General features: G+C 39.6%; 1 protein-coding gene across 1 annotated transcript in view; it reads right to left on the minus strand.

The window, feature by feature from the left end:
• ANKFN1 (ankyrin repeat and fibronectin type III domain containing 1) overlaps positions 1–19,541 on the minus strand; it is a 162,011-nt gene that overhangs the window by 72,810 nt on the left and 69,660 nt on the right. The window contains exons 5-7 of the mRNA XM_008011401.3: positions 10,746–10,843; positions 8,284–8,374; positions 2,017–2,124 (exon numbers count right to left, since the gene is read on the minus strand). Of these exons, the coding sequence (XP_008009592.3) occupies positions 2,017–2,124; positions 8,284–8,374; positions 10,746–10,843 (297 nt within the window). The remainder of the gene's footprint in view (positions 1–2,016; positions 2,125–8,283; positions 8,375–10,745; positions 10,844–19,541) is intronic.

Raw genomic sequence — 19,541 nt, forward strand, 5'->3', positions numbered from 1 at the left:
AGAGTCTTTAATATTCTAAAGTATATTTTAAATTTCTAAGAGAAGATGTAGAATTCAACATTTCCAAAACTTACGTGACAAGAGAACTTTTTTCAGCTGAGCATATTATTGGACCACTGATCTTTGGAACATACTTTGAGCACTGTTTAAGTGTCCAGAGTACATTTCATATAAAATATATTCTTCTTTGCTGGAAAGTTCTACCTCATGCCTTACTTAAATCTTTCCTGTTACTGTGTGCAGATTTACATTCCTCTGGGGGAAAAGCATGAACATGACAGAAGTTGGATGGAAACTATAGAAACGATTGGGCCATCTAGGCAATCATTTTTTGATTATTAGATAGGAATCCAGTGGTAATAGGGAGAGCATGAATCCTCAGACAATATTAAAAAAACTCTCATTCTCATGAGTAGTTTCAGCTTTTCCCCTTCTGATCAAGACCAAACACACAGTGGCTTATGATTTTCCAAGAATCATCTGTCCACTTGCTTTGTTGCCTTTGCTGTCACACAGGAACCAATGGGCAGGGATGTGATGGAGAGGCAGAAGATGAGAAAGGAGCTTTGGTAACAACTGGCCTGGTTAAATGAGCCCTCAATAACCAAAAACTAAGTAGGCTTCGGTTAGTGTGGAATATACTGAAGGTCCTGGTCTGGGTAAAGACTTCTTAGAGATCTGGGAAGGGAAATCCCACTTGGGTTTCAGAGCTACTCCATGCATATTTACATACCCTAATGAACTCGTCACTAGAAGAATATTATTTTCTTGCAAACACTTGTCCTCATTTCTAGCTAGAGCCTACATTGCTGAAGGACCCTACTGTGATAGCTATGTGGTAATTGGGAACAACCTTTTACTAACGCTCAGTATGGTTTATCTATAGCAAGCTCAAACTCAGTGAGTATCTCTTAGTTTCAATTGTGGATTTTTTTTTCTTTTAAAAAATTGTTATTTTTAGAGACAGAGTCTTGCCCTGTTGCCCAGGCTGGAGCACAGTGGCATGATCATAACTCACTGCAGCCTCGAACTCCTGGGCTCAAGAGATCCTCCACAATAGTGGATTTCTTACCCAGCTGTTCCAGCAGTGCCCTAAATCTACAGAGCACAATGCAGTTAGAGATCTGATGGGGGCATGGAAAATGAAAACTTTATGTAGGCTTTAATTCTCCAAATAAAACTAAGTACCTCTTCCACGAATCGTTACACAGATCAGAAATCTGACCCTGTCCCAATTGAGCAGCCCGAGTAGAAAAGAAGCTTTTAAAGCCTTCTCAGAGATTCTCTGGGTGTAGGTGGTAAAAGTCTAGGGAATATGTGCTCTACTTTCCTGTGAGCAGTGGTGCAGAGGAAGATTAAAATTCAGGAGGAGGTTACAGTTCAGTACCCAGTCCTGATGTAAGGGTGCGGGACAAAAATGAAGCGTATCAGGAAGACTGGACTTAGAACCAGAAAAATCCAGCTTGGAGTCCTGATTCTGTCTTTTCCTGGCACTGTGACCTTGAGGAACACCACTTAGCCTCAGTGGTAATTGCCAAAATGAGGATGAACATGAGATACTGGGTGTGAGATTGCATTGTAAACTATATTATTAATAAATATGGAGGTTTATTATTATTATTGTTATTATAATTGGTTGGGTTCCTATAGGGATACTCAGGGGATTTTCCTTGGAGGCAAAATGTTTTTGGGTGAATATCCCAAAGAGCTAGCCCCACTGAGGAGTCTTGTGAAGGGACAATTCCCAGAGAAGGGAACTCACGGCAGCTGCTGTTTTTCTTGTGCTTGTTTTCAAACCGTTCGGACAGAGGGAGAGGGAAAGGAAGGGAGGGAAGGAGAGAGAAGTCTCTTCTGAAGGGTTAAAGCAAGATAGTGCTGTAAAGTGATTCCAGATGTACAAATATTAATATCTCTCTCCCTGATGAATGAGAAGGTATGACCCAGTTAGGAAACTGCTAAAATTACCGGCGCCACCGAGACCTCAGCTGATGGCCCGGCACAGATTTTTATCCTTACCCCGGCAACTGTAATGCTGATGAAGGGCTCGGACCTGCTGCAGCAGACCTTCCAAAACTTCACTCTGTCCCTTGTGTCTGGGCTCTCTGTCGTCATAGTCTTTCCAGTCTATTGAACAAAAGAAATAAACAGAGTGAAATTTTAAAGCAGGGGAGGCCTCTTGCTTGCCCTGCCTCAGGAGCCGGAGTTTTGCTCATACTACCCACAGACTCCGCGGATGAGTATCCCGCACATGGAGAGCAAGCGGACGAAGCTAAGGATTTGGAAGCTGCCATTGTTCAGAGCTCTGTGCAAAACAGTAATTGTGGTTGGTTTCTTGTGTCGAGCAGTCTTAGGGCAAGAGAAAATGGTAATTGAAGGCCAAAAGAAAACAGGAATTTGGGAGTCCAATCTCACCTCTTCCAACCCCTTCTCCCCTTTTAGCTTTCTATATCCTAACCAGTTCCTCTGCCATCTCTCCACTGAGCACCCCAAGTCTCAACTGGATTTTCACAGTAGGAAAGAAAGGGGTGGGAATGTGCAGACTAGATGAAATCCACAGTCCCAGTGCTTTTATTGTAGGTTTCACACTTTTGGCCAAATTGACATTTCTTTCCAAGGAAAGAGCCCATGTCAGATGCCAAGAAATGGAAATCTACATTTTGCTCTAATGAATGTCTGCTTTGGTTAGCTGGCACAGCAGCCCCTGCACATACTCTGAGCCACCAACCACCCTGTCTGCTCAGTCTCTAAATATACAGTATTAGCTTACAAGGCAAATTTAAATTGCAATACCCACTGAGATTTTTCTCCCCCTTCTGTTTTCATTCCGTTTAGCTATAATGATATCAAGAGTAATAACCCATATGGGACTAATGTCAAGATTGTAATTCTGCTGTCTCCAACTCTTGATTTTTTTTTTTTTTTATTCAGCAGGTCAGTCATTTCAGAGTCCATCCCTTCTTCCTTCTATTTTCTTTCCTCCAGATTTCCTTTCTGGAGGAAAAAACAGAAAGCAGCAACTTAATGTCCTTCTTAGTGGAGATGCTTTCGGCAAAATTGCTAGTCATTCTTCCCAGAAAAGCCAGTTAGTTCATGAGTGTATCTTGGGCTTCAATTCTAGTTGAGCAAGTTTCAAACTCCTTCCCCCACAGATTTATTTTAAAATATGGGGTCTCTTTCAATCAGAAACTTAAGTATATGTCATGACAGTTAAAGTTATGTAAAAGCATTCCATAGTGGTTCATCCAAGGCCCGGGCATATAGCATAGTTAGGAGGACCATGGGTTCTGAAGTCAGGTAAACACAGGTGTGAATCCTGGCTCCTCTAATTCCTAGCTCAGTGTCTGCAGGCAAGTTACTTATACCAACAGGGCCTCTACTTCCTAACATGAAAAAATGAGGATAGTATCTACTTTGCAGGATACTTGTGAGGATTAAATGAGAGATATCTTAGGTATCTGGCACAATGCCTAGTACATGATAGGCATTCTGTAAATATAACTTAAAAGGAAAGGAATTCATGATGGAAGCACCATTTCTTACCCTATCAGATGATTACCTATGAAGAAGGGGGCCTCAGTGATTTTCTGATCCGTCTTCCTTTCCACCCTCCCCCATGTACCTGTCTTTATTTTACTTTTCAGGAGACTGGGACTGATATAACCAATCCAGTTGTATATGACTCAGCTTTTTAGTGGCACAGCCAGGGCAATAATAACATCTCCTGACCCTCAATATATTGCTCATTTCATATACCATGGACATGCTTTTTATTTTTCTATTTTCTCTTGGGAAGGAAGGTCAGAAGCTTGGTTGGTGTTTGTGTGATGTGGCTTAATTGTGGTCAATGCTGGAGACAGGGAATTGGCATAGGTACCTTTTGTAGAGTCTTTGTTCCTTGTGGTCAAGAACCATGACTTAATTTCTCTTTGCCTCAGATTTTTTCTTTGTAAAGTGAGGTTTTTCTTTTCCTTTTCTTCTGAGAAACAGTCTCTCTCTGTCACTCAGGCTGGGGTGCAGTGGCACAATCTTGGCTCACCACAACCTCTGCCTCACAGGTTCGAGTGATTCTCCTGCCTCAGTCTCCCGAGTAGCTAGGACTACAGGTGTGTACCAGCAGGCCCGGCTAATTTTTGTAGCTTTAGTAGAGACAGGGTTTCACCATGTTGGGTAGGCTGGTCGCGAACTTCTGACCTCAAGTGATCCACCTGCTTTGGCTTCCCAAAGTGCTAGGATTACAGGCATGAGCCACCGTGGGCCTGGCCTGTAAAGTGAGGTTTCTGTTTTTGTTTTTTCGTTTTGAGACGGAGTCGCATTCTATTGCCTAGGCTGGAGTGCAGTGGCGCAATCTCGACTCACTGCAACCTCCGCCTCCTGAGTTCAAGCGATTCTCCTGCCTCAGCCTCCCTAGTAGCTGGGACTACAGGCGTGTGCCACCACGCCCGGCTAATTTTTGTATTTTTAGTAGAGACGGGGTTTCACCATGTTGTCCAGACTGCTCTTGAACTCTTACCTCACGCGATCCACCCGCCTCAGCCTCCCAAAGTGCTGGGATTACAGGAGTTTTTAAGTCTCTTTTTAGTTTGTCTGAGGTTTAAGAAAGCAAAGCACCATCTGGGGCACAGAGCAGAGTCATTAAATGTTGGTGAGGTGTTGTGAATAGAAGCATGATGGTGTTCAGTTAGGATAAGATACGAAAGGATTTTTACTGGGAAGTTAAAAAATGTTTGAGGAAATAAACACTCAGTATCCTTTAGATCGTTTTTAGCACCCCCAGAATTGGGGCACAGTGAGAACAAACGTTGCTCTCATAGATTCCCACAGGCCATTAGGAGTTTGTTCTCTTAGTAGGATGAATGCATCTGACGTGCTCATGATCAGATAAGCAAGGTTGTGTGTTTGAGTAAGACTCCTAGGTGGCTGAATTACTACGCGTCCCTGAACATGCTAATGCATTCTAAGGAGTGTGAATGCTGCCATCAATGCGAGGAGAGCTGAAATAGGCCTGTCTCTTTCAGCCCTATTACATCAGAGGCGAGCTCCATCTGATGACTTTATGATACATTAGAAAATTGCTAATGCTACATTGCAGCCCGAGCGAGCACTGGACATAATGCCAAGGTTTTTGGAAAGAATGAGTTTTTCTCATAGATGTTTGGAAGGTTCTGACGACTACATAAAATAGGAGACTTTAGGGATGAGGGAGAAAATTGAAAATATATTAAGAAATCAGGAACCTGACAGGAATAAACTTAGCGTGGTAGGAAAAGAACAGATTGTACCACATAATACAGCTCACTGTTCTGGTAATGAGACACTTCAACTGCAACACAATGCCGAGCTTACATTCACTGGCGATATCGGGATTTTCCTGATCGTAACTCAGACAAGCCTGTCTGGGTCCTTTTCTCTTATTATGTACCATACCATATAACATAAGTCTATAAAAACACATTAAGGCCTTTTGTGAAAATATTAAAAAAAAGTTTTTATAGCCTACTGGAACATATTACCAAATTTCCAATTACCCTGTCATGTTAGAATACATTGTCCTCTAGTAAATATCTGAATACCGATATATGTTACATCACAATGTCATACTCTGTTTATAAATAGGAGTGTTTTTATATTGTTCCTCCCAAGCGATAGGGCATGTCTGCAACAACTATAACCACATGTTAGGATTTCAGTTCTTTGCCAGTTATCCCTACTAAGCAAATGTATCATTTTAGAAAGTGGTGGCTATTTGATATGTTAATTACCAGTTAATAAGTGACTCCTCCCAGTCCTGAACAACTATTGTGGTCATTCTGGAGACAGCACCTCAAATGGGCTGTGACAGATAGTGTCTGAATGGAACGTGCAGCTTATAGAAACTGAACCTCTGAACTTTATCAGCAAATGCATCTATATGGAGATCAGAACTTGCATTTGGAGTGGGGCTCCCCACCCACCTCCTCACTTTCAGGTCAACTGAGACTAGCATTTTTGTGCATTTTCTGTCCCTCGCATAATACACACACACTACTGGCCATCCCCAACATGAGATTGGTTCCTTTTATCTTAATCTTAGAATCCCCAGTTTGTGTTTCTGGCAAATCATTGGTAAAAAGACAACTAGAAATAAATGACTAGAAAGAAAAAGGTGACTAGTCCAAATAAGACTAGAATGAAGAAGTCATCAAATGCCAGGAGAGTCAGGGACCTTAGGGATCTCAGGCATCAGTGGTCCAAGGCCCTGTCTGACCTGGTGTAGTTATCTGAATCCGCCAGAGATGGTAGTCAGGCAGGGATGGCTGGCTCTTAGTCTGCCCGATAGCAGGGCAGTAGTTACTGTAGCCTCGGAGACATGCCAGAGCCTTGACCAATTCAGGCTGGAATCCTGGTTCAGCCATGTACCAGTGTTGTGACTTTTGGAAAGGCAACATCCCTGATCCCCAGTTCAGATGCTGGGCTCTGTGTATATATGCCTCTATGTTTATAGTTCCCTCATCAGTAAAATGAGCCTAATAATAAAAATCACCTCGAGAGGTACGTTAGGAAGATTAAATTAGTTAATTCATATGAGGTACTTAGATTAATGCCCTCCACATAATGAGTCTGATAAAAGTTCTCTCCAATGCTGATAGAGATGCAGATGATAGTGACAATGATGCTTAGTTACAAGACAGAAATAATGATGAAAGATTGCTGCAAGGATTAAGAGATACTGAATGTGAAAGCCCTTTATATACTGCCTGATTCGTGGCTGGTCTTGAGTAAATGGTTGTTATAAAAAAAAATACACAGACATATTTTAAAAAACTAAAAGAGACCATAATCTCATAACCCAAATGTCCACTGATAAATTTGGAGAGTTATTAAGACAACGGACACACCCTATCTAATTATATGCAAACCTACAGTTGAATGTCATGTGAAAAAAAATCCCACATTTTGCATTTTTTTTTTTTTAACATAAAACAAAACTTACACAGTAGGAGTTTTTTTTTTTTTTCTTTTCCCACACAACGAGTGTTTTCCTAAAAGACCATATTTAGTGGTTGTAGTTACGGATATAAAGATAGATATATCATACTTTACTACTAAATTAATATTGGATATGTGTTCTCCCTACCACACATGGTGCTTCGTTTTATGAGTGCATTGCTACACACCATTGTACAGACTGGTTTGCTTGCGTTTATTTTTACTTAGGGTAGAGTCCTAGATGTAGAATTACAGAGTGAAAAGAAACAGATTTTCTTAAGGCAGTTGGTATAACATGGCAAATCGTGTTCCATAAAGGATGTAGCAGTTTGTACTCTCACAAGAAACATATGAGATCACTTTTAACTCTCACATTAATAAAGCATTTTTAAAACATGAAAATACACTTCAGAGCACTGGGTTCATTACACAGAAAAATCTATGGTATGATATGTCTGGAGATATTTATTCTGGCGAATTAAATTTTCTGGTTAATAGAGAATGCTGAAACATACCAGACATAGATTGTTAATTTTCAAAGAATCAGAAGGCCTTTGCTGGGTTTCTCAGTCACCACTACAAATGCCATAGATAATGTTTGTGGGTTTGTAGCAGAATGCTGTTAGTAAGAAAGCTTTTTTTCTGACAGAGTGTCAGATCAGTAAGATTTGTTAGATTTCATTTTCTCATCAGGTCAATATGGATGTGTGCCCTGCGGGTGAGGAAGGGAAGAGGAGAGCTATAATGAATCGTATGTACTCTGGGCTGCCACTCCCACAGTGGCATCTGATCCATCCCCACAAAAGCCCTATGAACGGGTGTGGTTAGACCCGTTCTACAGACATGGAATTGAGTCTCAGAGACTTGGTTTTGTTTTTTTCTTTAGAGGCAGGCTTTCTGTCCGTCCCCCAGGCTGGAGTGCAGTGATGCGATCATAACTCACTATAGCCTCCAACTCTCTGACTCTTAGGCTCAAGAGATCTTCCTGCTTCAACCTCCCTAGTAACTGGGACTACAGGCATGAGCCACCATGCCTGGCTGTTAAACAACTTTTGAAGGCCACACAGTTGATAAGAGGCATAATGAGTATCAAATTCGGCTTTTCTGTTTCCAAATTCCCTCTCCTTTTACTCCATTAAGCTGCTTCCCCAGGAGCATTTCTGCAGGGGAATCATTCATTATGTGGCCCAGATGCTGCCCTGAGAAGGTCTTATTGGTTGCAAGCAGTGGGGGAAGGGAACGGCAATGGCATCCTGAGGATGGAGCTGCAGTTGGAGTCTGTTACCGTGCTGGAGAGAGTTCACAGCCAACACCTACTAGAAGGAGAGGCACATGCCGGCGTCGTGGTCTGAGCAGGTCCCCATCCTTTCATATTGTAAGCCGAGACTTGAACAAAATACTGTTGGCCCTGCAAAGTATTGAAATAATGCATCAGGCATTTTATTTGATCATTTTTACCCTAGACTCTACGGGCATAGAGTTTAATTACTATGTTCGATTAACTCCTTCATCTCTTTGAAGCTCTGTTGCCCATACTTTAGCCTTCTGGTTTTTCTTGATTATTATGTTTATATGTCACAGTAACCATATTTGAAGTTCCCTCTTAATGTCTATGCACTTTCTTCTTTTCAAAATTTAAGTATCATAATGACTTTACCTGACCCCCCTAAAACTATATATAACATTTTAAAAGTCACGTAGTTCTACAAAGTTTACCAAAAATATCAGTTCCCACTCTCACATCATTCTCCTTATTTGCCCCTTCCTATAGGCAATAGCTATCACTTCTTTTAGTGATCAACTTGCTTTAGAAAATGAGTAAGTTATAATAAATATCTTTTCAGAGTAATGCATTAAATACCTGCCTTGTTCTTTTTGTGGCTGCATACATTTCACTGGGAGCCAATATTCGGTATCATGTATTTAACCAGTCCCTGATTGGTGGACATTTAGATGGTTCCCACATTTTGTGCAGGGAAATAACTATGCTGCAATAAACATCCTTCATTCAGCTGCACACACATTTTAAAAAATTAACTCTTTGATATGATTCAATTTCAAAGCCATTGTTAAAACAATGGCTTATATTCTTTAATGGTCTTTTGTGACATTAAGAATTAAGGAATTGTTTTTGTTTGCTGATAATGTTTTAAAATCTTTTGTATAGTTTTTATATTTTATATTTTGCCTTTATATATTTTTCCAGTGAACCCAAAGGGCATTTGAGAAGCCAGCATTTGATGAAACATTGCTTGTAAAAATTGTAAAATGATGTTTGAAGTAGAAAAAAAAAAGCACATCTTTGTAGAGACTTTTCTAGGGATCTTAAAATAGTGACCTTACTATGTTAGGAAGTCCATTTTTTAATGTTGAAAATGGGTTTCTATGCCCCTCAAAGTTATAGAGATTGTGTAAAAGTGTAAATCTACTCCTAGGCTTTTATATGATTACAATAGTGTCTGCGTTTCTATCATTAGATGGTCAAGTGGAAAAACTTAATCCCTATGGAAATTAGTTCAGATATTAGAGAAACTCTTTATGGAGAGTTTTCCATTTTTATCACCATATCACTTTTTCTTTTAAGCAATGAAAATTCCCTAGGGTTCCTTCTGGCCCTCTTCCATCTTGTGAGCCATAGGGTTGGAATCAGTCTTCTGCTGATAGCATCTCTGGGGGCCACCCACTCAGGGGTTTGTTTGCTCTGGTAATCCACAGTTCTGGCCCCTGGTATAGATATGCGATTAGGACTAAACGTCAGGATTCTGTGGTGATTACCCAAGCATCAAAAATTCCATTAGAATAAGCAGGTTTGAACTTGAAGAAATGCAACCTGATGCATTTTTTTTTTTTTTTTTTTTTTAAGGCTGGGCTTTAGGATTATACTTTGTAAGTAACTGTTTTAATCAACCAACCTTTAAGAAAGCAACAACAATAAGAATAAAATTATCCCTCTACTTCCCTCATCTGAAGGTCCTAAGATATTAAATATTTGAATTGGACTGAAAAAGGTTTGATTTTACTTTTAAAATATTTTGAGAAAAAATAATTTTATCTTTTGCATTTTAATTGCTTGAAGAAATACAGGGTTTGCTCCAGTTTGAACTGATTTACAAGGTGTTTTTATTTTTTTGTATTTCATATGCTCATATATTCATAATTCTAAATAATTAACTTTTGAGTTTATATTAAACAAATAAGCGCAATTTGTTCCAGTTTTTCATTCACAATTTAAATTGGTTTAGGTTACTGAGAAACATAGCTCCACCATATATAGTTTCTTTTTTTTGAAAGCATATTTAGACAGACCTTTCTTTTTTTTTTAATCAAGGGAAAAGGATTTCTCTCAGGAAATTATGTGACTGCAATTGATGACTGATCTCAACCGAGGCTGAGGCTGTGGGCATGAGGGTGAGATGAAGCTGTTATTTTTACCATCAGACAGGGAATCAAAATTGGATCTCTTGGAGCCTTTGATCCACTCCCTGCTTCCCCCCAAAAGATTAGACTGTGATCCAGAAAGCAGCAGCTTTCAAGGCTTGTATGAGGCCAGTCTTTTTCTGATCTCCTTAGAACAGAGCAGTTTACAAAATGATTCATGCAGTCTGCTTACTCCTTGGTTAAATTCAGATTATAGATACCAGACATATCATGCTTAATGAGTGGCAGTTGTTGCCAGAGGACTGGGCGTTGGCTGTTGCTTTCAGAATAGGCATTTGCTACTAATATCCCAGCACAAATATCAGTGATAGAGAAATGGAAAGTCTACTGGGGACATTTACCATTGTAAGTCCTGTGATGGTGCATCTCAGAGTCTGCAGATTATCCATGATGATTTCTCCAGCCAAAGGAGAAAAGTCTTTGGACATACTCCATTCCACTGGAAGGAGGAGGGGGGCAGGGAGAGAGAGAAAGAGGGAGAATAAAATTCAGTCACACATCAGGAAGTACCATAGAAACTCTGGCATACAATCCCTTTCAAAAAGGGTTAAGCGTACCCTCCTTTCTTTATATTGGTGTTTCAGACAATGTTCCTTGAAATGTCAATTTAGTTTCCAAGTTCACATTTTTTTTTAAAAGAAGAGCAGAAAAGAATCATAAAACCTTATTAGTTTTTTGAGCCTTGATAAATATAACGTATATTGTGGTACATGTACACTTATGTGATGTTCTTAATGTCAGATGTAAGTTATATTAAATATATTGTTCATGAGGCCATAGCCATATAAACACATTGTGTGTGTGTGCGTTTGTGTGTGTATTTGCATGTGTATATGTAGATACACACACATACTCAGGCACAATACATATAACAGTTTGTTCTATATAGTAGATAACTTATTTACTGCATTTGAGAACCAAAGGATCCACTAGGACATGACCTTCTATTTGCTCTCCAAGTCTGACATCTGCTTCACCATTCTACTGAAAATGCTCTCTTAAGGTCTGAGTGAGATTTTCATTCCAAATAAAGAAGCCTCCTTTCATTATCTCCACATCATTTGACACCTTCTCTTTCTGAAAACATCCTCTTCCCCTAATGCCTTATATACTGCTCCTTTCTCCTTCTCTCCTTCTCCTCCTTGATACCTTCTTCCAAGCCTTTTCATTGGAAAAGGGGTTTGTGGCTAAAGTGTTTAATGTTGTTCTGTCTTGACATCCTCAAGGTGAATGTTTATTCCTGGCTAAATCATGCAAATTCTAACACCCCATTTTACTGTGATAGCATATGCTTTCATCACATTTTCTATCGGTTGACAAAGCCATGGTCAGGAAAGATAAATTGTGCATCATCAGTAAAAAGTATCTTAAGTAATTGCTTATACCTGGTGGGATTTAAGGAAAGCATAAATGAAGCAGGGACTTAAGGGACTTAAATCCCATGGGAAGCAAGGCCTCTGTTTCTAAACTTTGTGATAAGCAACAGATCTTAAGATTTCAATGACATTCTCTACATAACACTTTAATACTTCAAAATCAAACCATCTCCGAAGCCTGCTGTGCCACTCAGAGTCACACAATTCCTCTGCTCTGGATACTCCTGCATGCTCTCCTCTTCTTCAGAATGTTCCTGGGCATCTCGCTTGCTTTCCTCACACTCTTGAAACTGCTGTCCTAAAATTCCTCATGCTTTGATCATCAGCAACAGCCTCTCCTTGGGAAATCTTGCCATGTTTGGCCTTCCTCACTTTGTGCAACCTTTTTCCCCCCTGGTTTTGGTTGCACCTGCCTTTCTACTTCTCTTACCCTTTAACTGCCTCTTTCTAGACTCTTCCTGGTTTTGCCCCTTCTCCTTCTCCCTTTGATGTGATGTTCCTTGGGAGTTTGATGTCTGGCTCTCTTTTCACTCCACATGTTTGTCCTTGGTATTGACTTTATCCACTTTTATGGCTCTAACTATGAGTCTTAAAACCGTGATTCCGGCGGGCGCCTGTAGTCCCAGCTACTCGGGAGGCTGAGGCAGGAGAATGGCGTGAACCCGGAAGGCGGAGCTTGCAGTGAGCTGAGATCTGGCCACTGCACTCCCGCCTGGGCGACAGAGGGAGACTCCGTCTCAAAAAAAAAACAAACAAAACAAACAAACAAACAAAAAAACCGTGATTCTATGTCCAGCCTCCCCCTTGAGCTTGAACTTCCTTCTGTTAATCTCTACTTGAGTACCTCCCATTCCGAGGATCCCCTAAGTACTTTTTTTTTTTACCAAAATATATTTCTTCTCTTATTTCCTCAACTTTAGCTAATGGCACTGTCATGTATCCAGTCACTCAACCAAAAATCTCAGTGCATCCTTGTCTTCTCCTTCCCCTCAATTCTTCAAAATCAGTTCATCACTAAACTAAGTAGTTTCTGGTTCTAAAATGTCTCCTATAAGTTGCTCTCTTCCCCTGATACTGTGATTACCCCAAAGAATGGCTTTATGAATATGACCATCAACTCTGTAATAACTCTTTAATTGATTTTTCTGCTTGTTTCCTCATCCTTACATATAATCCTCTTAGGCTGGAGGACAGTGGCTCATGCCTATAATCCCAACAATTTGGGAGGCCAAGGCAAGAGGATCGCTTGAGTTCAGGAGCTCAAGACCAGCCTGGGCAACAAAATGAGACCCCATCTGTGCAAGAGACACACATATATATAATATATATATAAAATTGCTGAGTGTGGTGGCATGTCCCTACTGTCCCAGCTACTCAGGAGGCTCAGGTGGGAGGATTGCTTAAGCCTGGGGTTCAAGGTTGCAGTGAGTTGTGACTGTACCACTGTACTCATCCTGGGCCACAGAGTGTGATGTCTCAAGAAAAAAAAATCCTTTTACTATATCCTGAATGATAGTTGAAAAAATGAAGCTGTAATGATTCTATTCCTCCACCTAGTATCTTGTCATAGTGTCCAGTTGCTTTGAAATAAAATGAAATCTTAGGAAGGCATTCAAGGACCTTCTTATCTGGTCCCAACTATATATTATTCTTCTAAATTCCTGCCATTTTTCAGAAGAAAGTCTTTGTTCCGTAAGTCTCTGTTACCTGATTATTTTGTGCATTTTCTGCTTCTGTGGCTTTTCCCCATCTTCCAACTTCTGCTTGGTGAAACTCTGCCAATCATTGAGGACCTAGCAAAGTCATCTCTAAATTCATCAGGAATAATTAATCAAATACACCTGTTTTTCTGCTCCCTAAGTCCCTTGTTTCTGTAAAAATGAGATTTATTATAATGCATTATGTTTTATGGTATGTATCTCTTTCTCTTGATCATGAGAAACTTGAGAATACAAAAAGTGTCATAAGTGTCATTCACTTTTTTCCTTTCTAGTACGTGGGTCTGTGCTTGGTGTATTGAGGGTGCTTATTTAATACTTACAAATCAAATGCATGTACATGTACACACACACACACAGACACACACACACACACACCCCTAGAGTAGATTAGTTTTTCCAACACAAAAATAATTTTCTTTCATGTGAATCTTCTCCTTTTCTAGTTTCTTGCCCCTTGAAGCTGTCAGGTACATTATATAATCTAGTTATAATAAAATGATTAAGATTATATATTAACTCAAATCGGATCTATACCTCCTTAAAAATATGTATTCGAAAACACATATTTATGTTTAGATATATGTATATGTATTACATACATGTTTCCATTTTTCAAAATGTTTTATTCCACTTATGAGCTACTAACTCTTGAAGAAGCCAAGTCTCTGAAAGTCAAATTGGGGAAGGTTTGTAATCAGAGAATAATGTTACACCTAATTTAGCTATGGAAGAAAAACGGTATGCTTGAGTAAGTTATTACAAACAGAACAAAACAAAAATGAGTAACAAATTTGCAAAGAAATTTAGGAAGAGCAAAGAATATAGGAAAATTCTGGAAACAAAAATATCTTTGGTTGCCATTGAAACAGACATGATTAGTTGCTGTGGTAGAGCTGTAAGCTGAAGGTTGAGAATCGAGGGCTGTGACTCCAGACTAAGAACTCAAGAGAACTTGCCAAAAGAAGAGCAAGAGATTAGTGGGAATAATACCAGATTATCTGGCAAATGATTAATGAAAAGCTTTTCAGAGATACAGTTTTTAGAATTTCTAAAGAAACCTCAATTTATTTTTGAAACTGCTCATTTACTGAAACATGTTTTACAAGCAAGTTTCAGGTAGAAAAGAGCGTCAGGCTTCTTGCAGAACAAAACATAAACAGAAGCTGGTTGTAAGAAAATGTGGTTCTTCTTTGGGAATTAATAGAGGGTTTTAAACAGTTAGGTCTAATTAGATTTTATAACATATCTGAGTTTCAAATGGGAAGGGGCTAGAGAAAGAGAAGACTCATATCAAAGGCAAACAATTCTCCATATTAGAATGGCCAGTCTATTCTCGGGCAACCAACAGTCTTTTTCCCTTTGTGTATTTCCTTGGGTTGGTGGACTCCTTTTGGCATGAAGCCATAGAAAGAAGAAAGGAATTTCTGGGCATTTAAAGAATGAAGAAGGAAACAGAGTGAGCAGGAGTCACTTTGAGAGCGACTGGGAATTCTTTTTTTTTTTTTTTTTTGAGATGGAGTTTCACTCTTCTTGCCTAGGGTGGAGTGCAATGGCACGACCTCAGCTCACTGCAGCCTCCAACCTCCAACCTCCGCCTCCTGGGTAGAAGTAATTCTCCTGTCTCAGCCTCCCAAGTAGCTCGGATTACAGGCATGCACCACCACACCTGGCTAACTTTTTTGTATTTAGTAGCGACGGGGTTTCACCATGTTAGTCAGGCTGGTTGCGAACTCAAACTCGTGACCTCAGGTGATCAGCCCACCTCGGCCTCCCAAAACGTTGGGATTACAAGTGTGAGCCACTGTGCCCAGCCGCAACTGGGAATTCTAAGAAGGTTAACTCAGTATGGTCTCTTTGGAAAGTTGTATGTAGGTAGTTTACAGACTTACCATTAAACCCTGAGAAAATCACATGTAAGCTGGTTCTAAAACTATAGAAAACTTATAATATTTAAGATCAAGATGAGAGAAACTGTTTCTACTTGGGCCGGAGAAGGAAAAGCAGGGCTTAATTGCACAATGGCTCTTAGCAGTTGAAAATTAGCAAGAAAGGTACTTGATAAAACCTAGGTATTAGTATTCCCTAAAATTTGGCTCTGGCTCAAACTGTGATTCATTGTATTTATATCAAATAACAATGACTATTTTAAATGGGATTCCTTGTTATTTTAATGAAAATTTAATTTTTATCTAGGTTTCAGATATGTAGAGTCATTTGGGCAGGGAAGTTCTACCTGAACACTGCCATTATCTGATGGCAGCTATGTAAATCACAGGCTGAAAGATTAAAAAGAAAAAGAGCCCCTGAAGTCTGGCCCTGTCACCTTGAGATCTATAATGTAATGGGAAATGTCACAGAATTAGTTACAGGACTAGAAAATTCACAACTCGAAAGAGTTAGGGTACCCAAGCAGAAAACACAGTATAAAGCTCAGGGAAATTTCAAGGCTTATGATGTGGATTACATAATACACTGTGTTTTAGCTGAAAACACTCAAGTTGCAGGCCAGGTTTTGGAGAGGTGAAGACTACGCTAATGTAAAGGTATAAAGACAAAACAGTGCAGCAATGTCTAATTAATTTTTATCCAATTGATCCAAAAAAACCTCATAAAACTTGCTGTTGCGCAGATTCTCCCTAAAATCTCAAATGCCTCAAAGCTCAGAATTGTTTTACCCTGTTCACACATCGGGAGGAATATACTGTAAAATTTACATACCTTTTTCTTAATCAAACATCACCCAAATCCTCCACTTAGCCTTATTAGTCACTTGCCCTTAGACCCATCCATAGCTTATGCTGTTTTCTCCTGTGGTATGGCCTCCTCTTCCACAAAAACTTCTATTCCTTTATTCAAATAGTCCTGGTTCAAAGTCCTTTCCTTTTTCTAGTTTTCTCTGGCTTCCCAAGGGAATCACACTTGCCAATTTTCCCTTTGCAATTTTAATGTGTCTCACACATTGCACTTGCTTTATTGTTTTATGTTTTTTGTTTTTCAGTGATCCGTCTCCTCTGTAGTCTACAAGCTCCTTAGGGCAAGGACCATGTCTGATTAATACCACTTTCCAAAGCACCTATCATAGCACCCAGCAGGGTGTAGGTGGCTCAGGAAATGTTGGGTGAACACTTGATTCTTGACTTTGGAATGCTTAAAGTCTACAGTAGACAGGAATTTCATGCTGGTACAGACAGCATAAGAAAACTGTCAGAATGGAGGGAAAAAAGTCAAAAGGAGAATGGCAGTTACTTGTATTGCTCAGTTAGTGGTTGAAATGGAGATTAATTCCTGGCCTCCAGATTCCAAGCATCCTGGACTCTTCACTTGTCCATACTGCTTCTCAGAAACCAAAAAAACTAAAAGTGTATTTCCTATTCCCTATCAGCTCTTTGATGGAACCAAAACAGCATTCTTACTGGCCACATTCACCCTGGCGCCTTAGCTAATGAATGGAATTTGGCTAGACTGCCCAACCCAGCACCAGAGCATTATGAAATCTTCCCCCATCCATCTAATTGTGCAGTTTCTAACCTTTCACGCCATCCATAGCACAAGAAGAAGACAGAGGGAGAGAAGGATGTGCCGAGAAACCCAGACTGAGATCAAATACAGTCATTTCTAGAGATGAGAAGATGTGTCTTGCTGCAGCATGAACCAGCTCAACACTTGTGGGTTTTAAATTAGGAACTGACGTGAAAACTCTAGATCTGGGAATTCTGTTTAGCTCTGGCAAAATATGAGGTCGGAGCTGCTTGCATTTTTTATTTTAAATTCCCTTGGTAGTCTTAGGAACAGGGGCATGCATTACTTTCAAACAAGAATCTTTATTGTTTGCATAGCACACAGTCATCCAGTTAATTAGAAAAACATTTTTTTCCCAAATTAAATTTCCCTAGAAAAACAATGATTTAAATTAAGGGCAAAAGCCTTTTTCGTCTTCTTCTTTTTCTTCTTCTTCTTTTTTTTGACACTAGAAAAACGCAAAGTTGGAATCAGAAGGCTAGATTCATTTATTTATTGGCAGGTTCTGCCATCCACAAAAATAATATGTGTTTCTCTGCATATATCGTGTACTATCCTAGTTATGCTTATCATATGATAGCTCTACATACAGATACAGGTAGGGAGCAGAGGTGTCTAAATGTTCAGGATTTTGAAAAATTCATAAGCACTACAAGTAACCAAGTAACCACAAAAAGTCTCCTCCATAGTCTGAACCATTTGCTTGTTAATTGCTCACCTAATAGTTATTATATTATGGCTCTGGCCTAAGTTTTTTTTTTTTTTTTTAGATGGAGTCTTGCTCTGTCATGCAGGATGGAGTGCAGTGGCACAGTCTTGGCTCACTGCAACCTCTGCCTCTAGGGTTCAAGCAATTCTCCTGTCTCAGCAGAGAAATTTGCTGACCACTGGCTGAGACTTAAGAAAGTGATGGAGAAAACGTTAATAATGCAGACTAAAGATTTCTGTGACTGTTACAGTTGTAAATTGCACAAAAAATTGAGGAAATATTCTTCTAATACTCAAAAACTATTATTTATTTCAACAAAGTTGCTTATGCCATTGATGAATAAGTTCTAAAACAGGTCTTTGTTGCTCTTTGTTTTACTTCCTTAAAGTAAATGAAAATATCAACCAATGTTACATGGGAACTGCACCATTCCATTAACTGCAGCCATCATTTGGCTGCAGATTCAAAAGTTCAACAAAAATAAACAAAAGCATTTTGGTAGAATCAACAGGTGATAAATAATCTACAATACAGAGTATTGTGTATTTTATTATTATTTGTAAATCGTGTGCTACACATTCTGTCAGTAAAATTTACAATAGACATATGCATATATATGTCTGTGTGATGATATGCATATGTATGTAATTATATGCACATATAATCTATCTATCTATCTATATATTTTTCCTCCCCAGGGTATCAGTTGTAAGCATTTACCATCACATCACTTCATAAATGTTAGATGATTGCTGAGGTGGACTTTGGAAGGTGGATGTATCATGATTAGCAGGTATAATGAATGTCTGAGGCATATAGACTGCTTGGGCATAATTTAGGTAACATCCTGATATCAGGAGTCAGGAATGAGGTACTTAAGCCCCTTTAGGACACAAGAGTGGCACAGTGAGGGACTCTGGGGCAGAAGGTCAGTTACCAAGCCGTCACCACCTGGGAGGTCTGTGCAGTGGTCAGGCTCCAGGTCTTGGGCAGTACAAGAGCCCAGGTTCCCTGCATTAGCTCTTGTCTAAGCCAGGGCTGGCCCAGAAACTAGTGAAGGACATAGCCTGCAGGGTGGGCATCTGTGGACCTGACTGAGCAATAGGACAGCAGTCATGGACTGACAAACTAAATGCTGTTCGTACAGATGGCAGGACATACCAGGCCACTACTCTCGATAGCATAAAAGATTACGTGTGAACAGGACTAACCATGCTTCATTATTACTACATTTTATCACTATGTGTAGTAATATTTTATTATACATTATTACAATATTTTATTTCATGTTATCTGGACCTTATGAATAAGCACTTTTAGGACACCGAACCAAAAGTAGGCACACAGGTCATCAACTCAGACAAACTCTTCTACTTTCTCTTCTTCCTTGAAACCCTGCCATATCCTTCAATAAGATGTCCAGATAGATTGTCACTTGGTTAGACTAGTTTTTTTAGGAGAAACTGTCCTGATAATTTTTGGTCATGAAAGAGGTATGAGTTTTTAAAAAACTGTAATTGATGTAACTGAACAATAGCAAGAACTCAAAATCCAATGACAATTGGAGATCAGCAGACTTGGGCTGCTAACCCCACCACACCTCCCTTGAAAAGAGGCAGCCTCTGACAGCGCTTCCATGGGGCAAGAGCTCTCCTGGAGATGTTTCCTGGGATTCTGACATTTTTGTTTTGTTTTGTTTTCAGCAGAGCGATACCCATGTTGCTTGCATGGAGAGAGCTCCAGCAAGCTATTTTACATTCCTAAAGGAACAGAGCAAGGAGAGCACAGGATTAGCTGTCTGATTTATACACA

Source organism: Chlorocebus sabaeus, chromosome 16 (genome assembly GCF_047675955.1).
Source record: "Chlorocebus sabaeus isolate Y175 chromosome 16, mChlSab1.0.hap1, whole genome shotgun sequence".
Lineage (NCBI taxonomy): Eukaryota > Metazoa > Chordata > Mammalia > Primates > Cercopithecidae > Chlorocebus > Chlorocebus sabaeus.